The 11,950-nt window shown below is 43.5% G+C and overlaps 1 protein-coding gene across 1 annotated transcript; it reads left to right on the forward strand.

Moving 5' to 3' along the window:
• The first annotated feature begins 10,442 nt into the window (after positions 1-10,442).
• Positions 10,443-11,113, forward strand: LOC126935664 (myosin light polypeptide 6-like). The gene has a single exon (XM_050757447.1). It carries the CDS (start codon positions 10,500-10,502, stop codon positions 10,920-10,922), a length of 423 nt encoding a protein of 140 aa, XP_050613404.1. The 5' UTR covers positions 10,443-10,499; the 3' UTR covers positions 10,923-11,113.
• Positions 11,114-11,950: the final 837 nt, after the last annotated feature.

Here is an 11,950-nt window from a genome sequence, read left to right on the forward strand (position 1 = left end):
TTTTTTTTTTGAGACAGAATCTCGCTCTGTTGCCCAGGCTGGAGTGCAATGGCGCGATCTCCGCTCACTGCAAGCTCCGCCTCCTGGGTTCACGCCATTCTCCTGCCTCAGCCTCCGAGTAGCTGGAACTACAGGCGCACACCACCACGCCCTGCTAATTTTTTGCATTTTTAGTAGAGACGGGGTTTCACCGTGTTAGCCAGGATGGTCTCTATCTCCTGACCTCGTGATCCGCCCGCCTCGGCCTCCCAAAGTGCTGGGATTACAGGTGCCCGGCCCCTTTATGGATATTAACACTTTGTCATATATGTTGTTCTAATGCTTTTCAAAGGCTAAATAAACTCAAGCTGAATTTTTCATGAAACACACGGTAGTACTTAACACGTCAAATCGGGAATTTCCTGAGATCACACAACTGAAGACACAGTGAAGGATCAATAGCTGTCTTTTCTCCCAACATTTGCTAACCGGTGTATAAATGTGTTTTTTATATGGTCATGCAAACTTAATTTTAAGCTCTTGGAGGACAAGAACTCTTGACTTGTATAAGGAGAGTTAATCTCTGATCCACAGTGGCCAAAGCCAAGGTGTGATTTTCAGAACCCTCCCTCCAACACTTCTCCTCCTGCCACTCCTTTTTTTAAAATTTTTATTTTTTGAAACAGGATCTCACTCTGCCTACCCTGTCTCAAAGTGGAGTACAGTGGTGCAATCACGGCTCTGCAGCTTCGACCTGCCCAGGCTCAAGAGATCCTCCTACCTCACCCTCCCAAATAGCTGGGACTAATGATGTGTGCTACCACGCCCAGCTAATTTTGCATTTTTAGTAGAGACTGTGTTTCACTATGTTGCCCAGGCTGGTCTAGACGGGCTCAAGCAATCCACCCGTCTCTGTCTCCCAAAGTGCTGGGATTACAGGCATGAGCTACCATGTTGCCCAGGCTGTGGGCCCCCTCCTGCCACTCCTGATGACAAATATAATTATTTGATATAATTGACATTTTCTCTAAGATGAAGCATAAATAAAAATAGAGAACCACTACTTTTATCAATCTGTAACGTAAACTGCATGTGAAAATAGTGTGCTTCTAAGTAAATGGGACTTTAAAGCCCCTTAGATACCTCTCCACAACTAGATTGATGCTCCTGAACTCCTCCTATGTAAGAATTCTGTATCTCTGTTCTCACGTCCCCTCCTTCACCCTTTGCTCTTTCACAACATCTGGCTTTATTTCCTTAGCAGGCTTATTTCTATCTCAAAGTATGTTGTTAGTTTATTACTATCTCCTTCTAGAAAAATAAGGTCCCCTAGGGTAGGGACCTTCTATTCCTTGTTTATTGCAGTATTCTTATGTGGATTAGGTGCTCACTCCCTTGTGAGTGATAAAAGAGCCCTTATTTAAATAATTGTTGGTTTATTCGCTTCCTAAATTGGCACATTTGCAGATAAGTTTGCCTATTTAAGATTTTGAACTGGGCGTGGTAGTTCACACCCGCAATCCCAATACTTTGGAAGGTCAAGACAGGAGGATCATTTGAGGCCAGGAGTTCAAGACCAGCCTAGGCAACACAGTGAGCTCTCACCTCTACTAAAACTTTAAAAATTAGCTGGGTGTGGTGGCATATGCCTGTAGTCCCAACTACTCAGGAGGCTGAAGTGGGAGGATCGCTTGAGCCTGAGAGCCTGAGGATCGCTTGAGCCGTGATTATGCCACTGCACTCCAGCCTAGGCAGCCGAGCCAGAACTCTCTCAGGGAAAAAAAAAAAAAAAAAATTGAACAGAGATCACCACTCTATTACTCTATTTAATGCAAGATTGTACAGGTAGCAGCCATCACACTTTATATTTTTCCCCATGGTTTTTCCCCACTCCAATAACAAAAATTTAAATGGTACAAAATTCTCCCACCTATCCCTTCAATTCCCAGCCCAGTTCCCCTTCCTGAAGGTAAACACTCTTAACAATGTTTTGTTTTGTTTTGTCAACTCCTACTTTGCCACCTGTCTGCTTCCCTAAACTGGGAGGTCTTTGAAGTAGGCTAAGGCAGAAGGGCTTGGGTTGTGGATGGGAAGGGAAGAGTTCTTGGTCCACAGACCCAGGACTTTGAAGTCCTCACACAAAATTGAAGAGGTAAGCTCACAATGAATGTGTAGAATGACTAGGGGAAAGGATTTTTTTTTTTTTTCTGAAGACAAGGGTTTGCTCTGTTGCCCAGGCTGGAGTGCAGTGGTGCTTTCATGGCTCACTGCAACTTCCCCTTCTGGGCTCAAGCAATTCTCCCACCTCAGCCTCTTGAGTAGCCAAGACTACAGGCAAGTGCCACTAGTCCTGGTGAATTTTTGTATTTTTTGTAGAGACCAGGTCTCACCATGTTGCCCAGGCTGGTCTTGAACTCCTGAGCTCAAGTGATCCACCTACCTCAGCCTCCCAAAGTGTTGGGATTACAGGTGTGAGCCACTGCACCTGGCTGAAGGATTTTTTTTTTAAGTTGAAAACAAGACTCAGTGCTAGAGCCGTTTCCTCTATGAAGCCTTTCCTGACTCTCCATTCCCTACTCCAGACTTTCCACTGCACCCAGCACAGACTATGTAACACTCTTACTTTGTTGCTTGTCTGGTTTTCATACTGCTCAGGGCTGGGTCCAAACTGTATTTGTCTTCAGAGCTCCAGCAACCAGCACTGTGCCTTGGCCCCTGAGAAAGTGCTTAATAAATGTTTCTGGAATAATTTAATGAAAATCCAGTGATCTTTAAAACAAAAGTGCCAAAATATGTGAAAAACCCAGGCCCTGCCTCTTCAAGCTGAGAACATGGCACAATATTATGGTTTAACTGTAGCAACATCCTAACTGAAATTTTAAGTGACTGTTCTGATTTTTAAAATTTCACGCTCCTCTGAGTACAGCACACACTGTACTGGAGAGATGGGTTACACCCGCCTGCCCCAGGCCATATCTAATTCAAATTTCCAGTTCCTTTCTCCAACCAATGTTGTTTCCAACTAATGTTGCTAGGCAACTTTTGCAGAATCCACATGCTTGTGGTAATGTTGTAAGAACTGAGTAAAAATCTTGCCTCTAGCTTCTGGGATAACAAACCTAACCCGTTTATCCTCCTTAGACTCATGACTTAGCACATAAAGGGCTTTAAAACTATTTTCAACCGGTTCACCTTCCTTAGCAACAAAACAAGCAAGATTCTTGCCCTGAAGATTTAAAACTGAGATTTCTAAGTCACCTTCTCAAGTATTTTTAACACATATAGCACATGAATATGCATGCATATTCCTATTAACATGAGCCTTGCACTTTGAATGAAATCCTTCAGAACTAGGAACCAACTTTTCTCAGTGATACAAAGCCTTCAGGAATGTTTCTTAAGACTAGTCAGCCATTACCGAAAGCTGAATCTTTTCTATTAATATGCTCTTTGTTCTGGAGAAGTAATCAGTTTCTCTAAAGACCCTACTCTGATAGATTTCTAACTTTAAAAAAAGACACATTAGTCAAATGTCAGTTTTTCACTTAAAAGACAAATAATATGCTTAAAGAGTTCAACTTTATTCATCTTCCTTGTTATCTTTACCTTTCCCCTTCTGCTTGTTCTCGCAGCAAGTCTCACTTTATTTCAACCCAGCTCTGTTACCAGCTGCCTGTTGGCCTCAGGAATACAAATCTCAGGCTAGAATGCGGGAACTCCTAGACTGCTCCTGTTTGACTTCCCAGGTATAAATTAGATTTCTCTACTTTGTCACTTGCCTTAATAACCTCTGATGGATGTGATTATTTGACCATTTCACCACATGTTCATCAGCACACCCTGAGAGTACAGTGCAGTCAAAGTAAATTCTTCCGTAATTATTCAGTTTTTTTTTTTGTTTGTTTTGTTTTTTGTTTTTCTGAGACGGAGTCTCGCTCTGTCGCCCAGGCTGGAGTGCAGTGGTGCGATCTCGGCTCCCTGCAAGCACCGCCTCCCGGGTTCACACCATTCTCCTGCCTCAGCCTCCCGAGTAGCTGGGACTACAGGTGCCCGCCATCATGCCTGGCTAATGTTTTGTATTTTTAGTAGAGACAGGGTTTCACTGTGTTAGCCAGGATGGTCTCGATTTCCTGACCTCATGATCCACCCGCCTTGGCCTCCCAAAGTGCTGGGATTACAGGCGTGAGCCACCGCGCCCGGCCAATTGTTCAGTTTATTAAATGTGAGACTAGCATTCTCTCTTGCGAATAGTGTTCAATAAATATAAGTGTGCTTTCTGGTTTGGCATGGTGGCTCACTCCTGTAATCTCAGCACTTTGGGAGGCCAAGATAGGAGGATTCCTTGAGCCCAGGAGTTGGAGACCAGCCTGGGCAACATAGGGAGACACCCTCTCTACAAAAAATTTAAAAAATTAGCCCGGCATGGTGGCGTGCGCCTGTGGTCCCAGCTATTCTGGAGGCTGAGGTGGGAGGATTGCTTGGGCCTGGGAGGTAGAGGTTGCAGTGAACCGTGATCACATCACTGCATTCTAGCCTAGGCAACAGAGCAACACCCTGTCGGGGGGAAAAATAGTTACAAGTATACTTTCAATTATAGCAATGTTGTTTGAGAAAAACTCATAATAGTTAATGGCTTTATAGTCAGTAATTGCAATATATGACTCCTGATGTCCCCAAAATAAGTTTACTTAATATGGATGGGCTTGAGTTTATGCACAACCAGCTAGGAAGAGCAAATCAGAATAGAGTATCTTTGTAATAAGAACTTGACGGCCGGGCGCGGTGGCTCAAGCCTGTAATCCCAGCACTTTGGGAGGCCGAGGCGGGCGGATCACAAGGTCAGGAGATCGAGACCACAGTGAAACCCCGTCTCTACTAAAAATACAAAAAAAAATTAGCCGGGCGCGGTGGCGGGCGCCTGTAGTCCTAGCTACTCAGGAAGCTGAGGCAGGAGAATGGCGTGAACCCAGGAGGCGGAGCTTGCAGTGAGCCGAGATCGCGCCACTGCACTCCAGCCTGGGCAACAGCGTGAGACTCCGTCTCAAAAAAAAAAAAAAAAAAAAAAAAAAAAACAACTTGACAAGCATAACCCAGGAAAAACAACCAATTAAGAGCTTGTATTTTAATAAAATAAACATTTCTTGTCATGCTGAATTAATCTTTAAGGACTACTAACATGCAATTTCCATGCATCGTTCTGATATTTATTTAAGACAGATCAAGGACAGATCATTGTATCCTTTGGATATGGGCATATCAATTGTATGGATTCTATACAAAATGTCTGAAGATCTGAGATTTTCATTCAGGTTTTGCTTGGGGTCTTCAGCTAGGAGAGACCATGGTAGGGTACTTAAAGGTTGTGTCCGTTCATATATGAAACAGCTGTAACCAGCCTTATTTGTGAAAGGAGCCCTTAGGCCTACTCCTAGTTATTTCAGCAGTTCTCAGTCTTACACAGGGCCCCTAATCTTGAAACACTTCATAGTCCACTGCAATAGGTCAGGCAGTGGTACTAATGCAAGATTTTTCCCAAGAGAAAATACCACTGACCATTTCATTCCTAGATAAGGGAGTAGTTCTCAACCAAGGTATTTTAAAATTATAGCTCTCTGAAGCATTTAGCTAAAACATTAGCAAATAACCCCTTCCTATTTGCTATTTTGTAATTCTTTTCTATTGCAATGGAACTGAATAGCCCCATTTTCTCCAATATTCCTTTTTTAATTTCCTTTACAGAGGCACAAATGTTGCTGTTCTCTATATTTTTAATGAGTTTCAATAACTGAAAAGTTCACTTCACAGAAATATCATAAACACAGGCAACTGTGAGTGCCCAACAGAGTACGGGCACTCATTAAATATTCAAGTAATTGATTAATTGCCTCTCCTTTTGGGTTAGTGACATACACAGGAAATGACCTGAATGACCACAAGGACTGCCAGTTGTTTGCTGGCCACATTGTGATTATTTAAACTGGCTTTGTTCAGATTACTGCAGCACAAAAGATGTGATGACTCTTCTCCAGTGAGTCAAGGGGCCCTGTCTCATTAGGGGAGGGAAAGGAGGTAAGACAGACATCCCATGCTGGTCTTTTGTTAGCAACAGGAGTGTGTTTAGGTATTGCTGTGTTTTGATGACTCAGTGGTGAGTCAACTTTAAAGTTCTATAAAAGGCCTTGTTCAGCTCAGACAGGATTGAGAGATGACCTCATCCAGTATCTAGTTGGGTAGAGAGTAACCAGTTGTGTGTGACATGATAAGCCGATAAGCCGATTGGGAGTGTATACAAGAAAAAAAAGTACTGGTGAGGATGAACTAGTTTCTAACTACAGAAATCAACTCTGCTTGGCAGTCCTCTATTGAGTGTCTACTATGTTCAAGCATCTATCCTACCAACTGCACATTTGCTTAATACAGGTCAGAATATGAGAAATGCCCTAAGTGCTACAAAGAGCTGGGGTGCCTTTGCAGGAGCTGGGAGAGGGGAGAACATTTCGGTGCCAACTATATGATAGGCACTGAACCAGATGCTTTACATACTTATTTAATCTTTACAGAAACTCTGTAAGAGAGTTATTTTTATTCACATTTTACAGATGAAAAGGAAACACAGGTTAAAAAATGCCTTCATCATACAATCATAGAACTAGTATTACTGAGACTGCATTTCTGAAACTTTATTTTTAATTCAAAATTTAAAAATTTTTAAATTTATCCATCCAATGACCTATCAATATTTTTTATTTTAGTTTTTTTTTTTTTGAGATAGGGTCTCCATCACCCAGGCTGGAGTGCAGTGGCACGATCATGGCTTACTGCAGCCTCAATCTCCTGGAACCAAGCAATCCTCCCAGCTCAGCCTCCTGAGTAGCTGGGACTACAGGCACATGCCACCATACCTGGCTAATTAAAAAAAAAAAAAAATTTTTTTTGTAGAGACGTGGTCTCACTATGTTGCCCAGACCAGTCTCTCACACTCCAAGGGATGCTCCCACCTCAGCCTCTCAAAGTGTGGGGATTGCAGGTATGAGCCACCATGCCCAGCCTTCTGAGACTTTATGACTGCTGACTTAAAGCCTGGTTCTTCCTACCCCAGTAAGAAGGGGGTAAGGTGAAGGGCGAAACAGGGAGATTTGATGAAGGCAGTGTCACGCTGGACCCAGCTGGTAGGCCAGGCTAGTGGAGCAGTGTGATGTCTAGAGTCATCCTTCCAGGTAGCCCAGCACACAACTTGATGGTGTGAATGTGGACAGTGGGATCCAGAGGGAGTCAGACTTGTATCTTATTTTTTTGTTTCATCATAAAACCCAAATGTATTTTAAACTCTAAAATCGAGAGGAAAGATTACAAAGATTGATATCAGAAAGTAAAGTAAGGGATGAAGAAGTGGTAGAGGGTTGGAGGGAAGTGCTAGTTTAAATAGTGAAATCAAGGAATGCTTTTCTGAGGAAGTGGCATTTGAGCAGGAACCTGAAGGAGTGAGAAAATCAGCCACATGGAGATCTGGGAGAAAGTTTACAAAACCAAAAATTGGCATTGTTTATTATACTCCATATTGGAAACCACCCAAATTTCCATTAAATACTAAGTAACTATAGTTTGCAAAATAATGAGCTGGAACTATATGTACAAAATGAAAAGATGTCTATAAGATAATGGAGAAAAGGGCCAGTTGTGGTGGCTCACGCCTGTAATCTCAGCACCTTGGGAGGCCAAGGCACATGGATCACTTTAGGTCAGGAGTTCTAGACCAGCCTGATCAACATGGTAAAACCCAGACCATACTAAAATTACAAAAATTAGCCAGGTGTGGTGGTGCATGCCTGTAATCCCAGCTACTCGGGAGGCTGAGGTGAGAGAATCACTTGAACCCTGGAGGCGGAGGTTGCAGTGAGCTGAGATTGTACCACTGCACTCCAGCCTGGGTGACAGAGTGAGACTGTGTCTCAAAAAACAAACAAACAAAAACATATAATGGAGAAAAGTTGCAAAACTGTATAGTGATTCCATTAAAACAAACAAATGAGAAAATTAACCTAAAGCAAACATATTTACCACAGGGAGAACATCTGAAGAAATACAAAAAATTGAAAATTGGGCTGGGCACGGTGGCTCACATCTGTAATGCCAGCACTTTGGGAGGCCGAGGCGGGTGGATCACTTGAGGTCAGGAGTTCCAGACCAGCCTGGCCAACATGGTGAAACCCTGTCTGTACCAAAAATACAAAAATTAGCTGAGTGTGATGGTGCATGCCTGTAATTCCAGCTAGCTACTGGAGAAGGTGAGGTACAAAAATCGCTTGAATCTGGGAGGTAGAGGTTGAAGTTAGCCAAGATCATGCCACTGCACTCCAGCCTGGGTGACAGAGTGAGACTGTCTAAAAACAAAACAAAACAAAAATTGAAAATTGGATGGTTGGAAGCAAGATGGCTGAATAGAAGCCTCCATCAATCATCCTCCCCACAGGAACACCAAACTGAATAATTATCTACACAAAAAAGCACCATCATAAGAACCAAAAATCAGGTGAGCGATCATAGTACCTGGTTTTAACTTCATGTCACTGAAAGAGCCACTGAAGAGGGTAAGAAATACAGTCTTGAATTGTACAGTCTTGACAGGACCCTTCCCCCACTCCCCAGCAGCTGCTGCATGGCACAGAGAGACAATCTGTGTGCTTCAGGGAGGGCGAGTGCAGCGATTGTGGGATTTTGCATTGGAACACAGTGCTACCAACACTGGGCAGAACTCCACCAGTGCCTGTAGAGGCAGCATTAGACCAGCCTTACCCAGAGGGGAATCACTCATCCTAGGGGTCAGGACTTGAGTTTTGCCAAGCCTTGCCACCACAGGCTAATGTTCTCTGGGGTCCTAAATAAAATTGGAAGGCTGTCTAGGCCACAAGGACTGCAAATCTTAGGCAAGGCTTAGTCCTGTGTTGGTCTCAGAGCCAGTGGATTTGGGAGCCATACAATTTAATAAGACACCAGCTGGGGCAGTCAAGGGAGTACTTGTGCCACCCCTCCTTCAAGTTCCGGCAACACAGTTTGCAAATCCAAAAGAGACCCCTTCCTTCCACTTGAGGAGAGAGAAGAGTAAAGAAAACTTTGTCTTGCAACTTGGATGCCAGCTCAACCACATTAGGAAAGGGCGCTGGGCAGAGTTGTGAGGCCCCCATTCTAGGACCTAGCTCCTAGATGACATTTCTAGACACAACCTGGGCTAGAAGGGAACCTGCTGCCTTGAAGGGAAGGACCCAGTCCTGGCAAGATTTATCACCAGCTAACTTAAGAACCCTATATAAGCAGCAGTGGTAACCAAGTAGTACATGCTGTGAGCCTTCAGTGAGACTAAGATGTGCCAGCTTCAGGTCTGACCCAGCACAGGAGTAGGGGTGGTGGCCACAGGGGTGCTTGTTTAACCTCTCCACCGTCTAGGCAGCACAGCACAGAGAGAGAGAGAGAGAGATGCTGTTTGTTTGGGAGAAAGTATGGGGTCAGGTGCAGTGGCTCATGCCTGTAATCTCAGCATTTCGAGAGGCTGAGGCAGGTGGATCAGTTAAGGCCAGGAGTTCAAGACCAGCCTGGGCAACATAGCAAAAACCTGTCTCTACTAAAAATACAAATATTAGCTGGGCATGGTGGCGCACACCTATAATCCCAGCTACTCGGGAGGCTGAGGCATAAGAATTGCTTGAACCCAGGAGGCGCAGGTTGCAGTGAGCCCAGATTGCACCACTGTATTCCACCCTGGGTGACAGAGTGAGACCCTGTGAGAAAAGAAAGAAAGAGAGAAGAGAGAAAGAGAGGAAGGGAGGAAGGGAGGAAGGGGAGGAAAAAAGGAAAAGAAAAGAAAAGAAGGAATATAATATATGAGCAAAGAACAAGAGTCTCTGCCTGATAATCCAAAGACTTCTTCCAGGCCTTATTCAAGGTAACCAAGGTGGTACCTCTATGAGTCTGCAAGAACTATGGCGTTACTGGGTTACATTGTGGGTTACCCACTAATGGCCCGCTAATGACCAAAAACTTAAGTCACAACACTCAAGTCTCTTCAAATACCTGGAAAGCCTTCCCAAAAAGGACAGGTACAAATAAGCCCAGATTATGAAGGATACAATAAATACCTAGCTCTTCAATGTCCAGACACTGACAAACATCCGCAGGAATCAAGACCATCCAGGGAAATCGACATCAGGGACTAATCCCAGAGAGAGAGAGAAATTTGACCTTTCAGACAGAGAATTCAAAATAGCTGTCTTGAAGAAACTCGAAGAAATTCAAGATAACACAGAGAAGGAACTCAGAATCCATTAGATAAATTTAACACAGAAATAGAAATAATTAAAAAGAATTGAGCAGAAAGCCTAAAGCCAAAAAAAATGCATTTGACATACTGAAAAACTTATCAGAGTATTTTAATAGCAGAATTGATCAAGCAGAAGAATTAGTGAACTTGAAGATAGGCTGTTCTAAAATACACAGTCAAAAAGGTCCTGCAGAGCTGAGCAGTCAAGATGTGTGACTTCACCGAAGACCAGACCACAGAGTTCAAGGAGACCTTCCAGCTGTTTGACCGAACAGGTGAAGGCAAGATCCTGTACAGCCAGTGTGGGGAGGTGATGAGGGCCCTGGGCCAGAACCCTACCAACACCAAGGTGCTCAAGGTCCTGGGGAATCCCAAGAGTGATGAGATGAATGTGAAGGTGCTGGACTTTGAGCACTTTCTGCCCATGCTGCAGACAGTGGCCAAGAACAAGGACCAGGGCACCTATGAGGATTATGTTGAAGGACTTTGGGTGTCTGACAAGGAAGGAAATGGCACCGTCATGGGTGCTGAAATCCGTCATGTTCTTGTCACACTGGGTGAGAAGATGACAGAGGAAGAAGTAGAGATGCTGGTGGCAGGGCATGAGGACAGCAATGGTTGTATCAACTAGGAAGAGCTCGTCCACATGGTGCTGAATGGCTGAGGACCTTCCCAGTCTCCCCAGAGTCTGTGCCTTTCCCTGTGTGAATTTTGTATCTACCCTGAAGTTTCCCTAGGCTCTCTTGTCTCAGCACCTTTCCCATCTTGTCTCCCTTGGATGATGTTTGCCATCAGCATTCACCAAATAAACTTGCTTTCTGGACCCTCAAAAAGAAAAAAAAAAAAAAAAAAGAAAATACACAGTCAGGGGAGACAAAAGAAAAAAGAATAAAAAAGAATGACACATGCCTACAAGAGCTAGAAAATAGCCTCAAAAGGGCAAATCTAAGAGTTATTGGCTTTAAAGAGGGGTGGAGAGAGAGGTGGGGTTCATTCAAAGGAATAATAATAGAGAACTTTCCAAACCTAGAGAAAGATATCAATATTCAAGTATAAGAAGGTTATAGAATACCAAGCAGGTTTAACTCAAAGAAGACTACTTTAAGGCATTTAATATTCAGACTCCCAAAGGTCAAGGATAAAGAAAGGATTCTAAAACCAGCAAGAGAAAATAAACAAATAACATACGATGGAGCTCCAATAGGTCTGGCTGCAGACTTTTCGATGGAAATCTTACAGGTCAGGAGAGAGTGGCATGACAATATTTAAAATGCTGAAGGAAAAAAAACTTTTACCCTAGAATAGTATTACTTTATCTGATGAAAATGTCTTTCAAACATGAAGGAGAGGTAAAGACTTTCCTGGACAAGCAAAAGCTGAAGGATTTCATCAACACAAGACCTATCCTATAAGAAATGCTAAAAAGAGTTCTTCAATCTGAAAGAAAATGATGTTAATGAGCAATAAGAAATCATCCAGGCCAAGGTGGGAGAATTGCTTGAATCCAAGAGTTTGAGATCAGCCTGGGCAATGCAGTGAGACTCCATCACTACAAAAAAAAAAAAAATTGTTTTAATTGGCTGGGCATAGTGGCTCATGCCTGTAATCCCAGCACTTTGGGAGGCTGAGGCAGGAGGATCACTTAAGGCTAGGAGGCTA

The sequence above is a fragment of the Macaca thibetana genome, chromosome 14 (assembly GCF_024542745.1).
Source record: "Macaca thibetana thibetana isolate TM-01 chromosome 14, ASM2454274v1, whole genome shotgun sequence".
Classification (NCBI taxonomy): Eukaryota; Metazoa; Chordata; class Mammalia; order Primates; family Cercopithecidae; genus Macaca; species Macaca thibetana.

Coding starts and splice junctions, on each gene's coding strand:
- LOC126935664 (XM_050757447.1), top strand. CDS start 10,500: ATGTGTGACTTCACCGAAGACCAGACCACAGAGTTCAAGGAGACCTTC.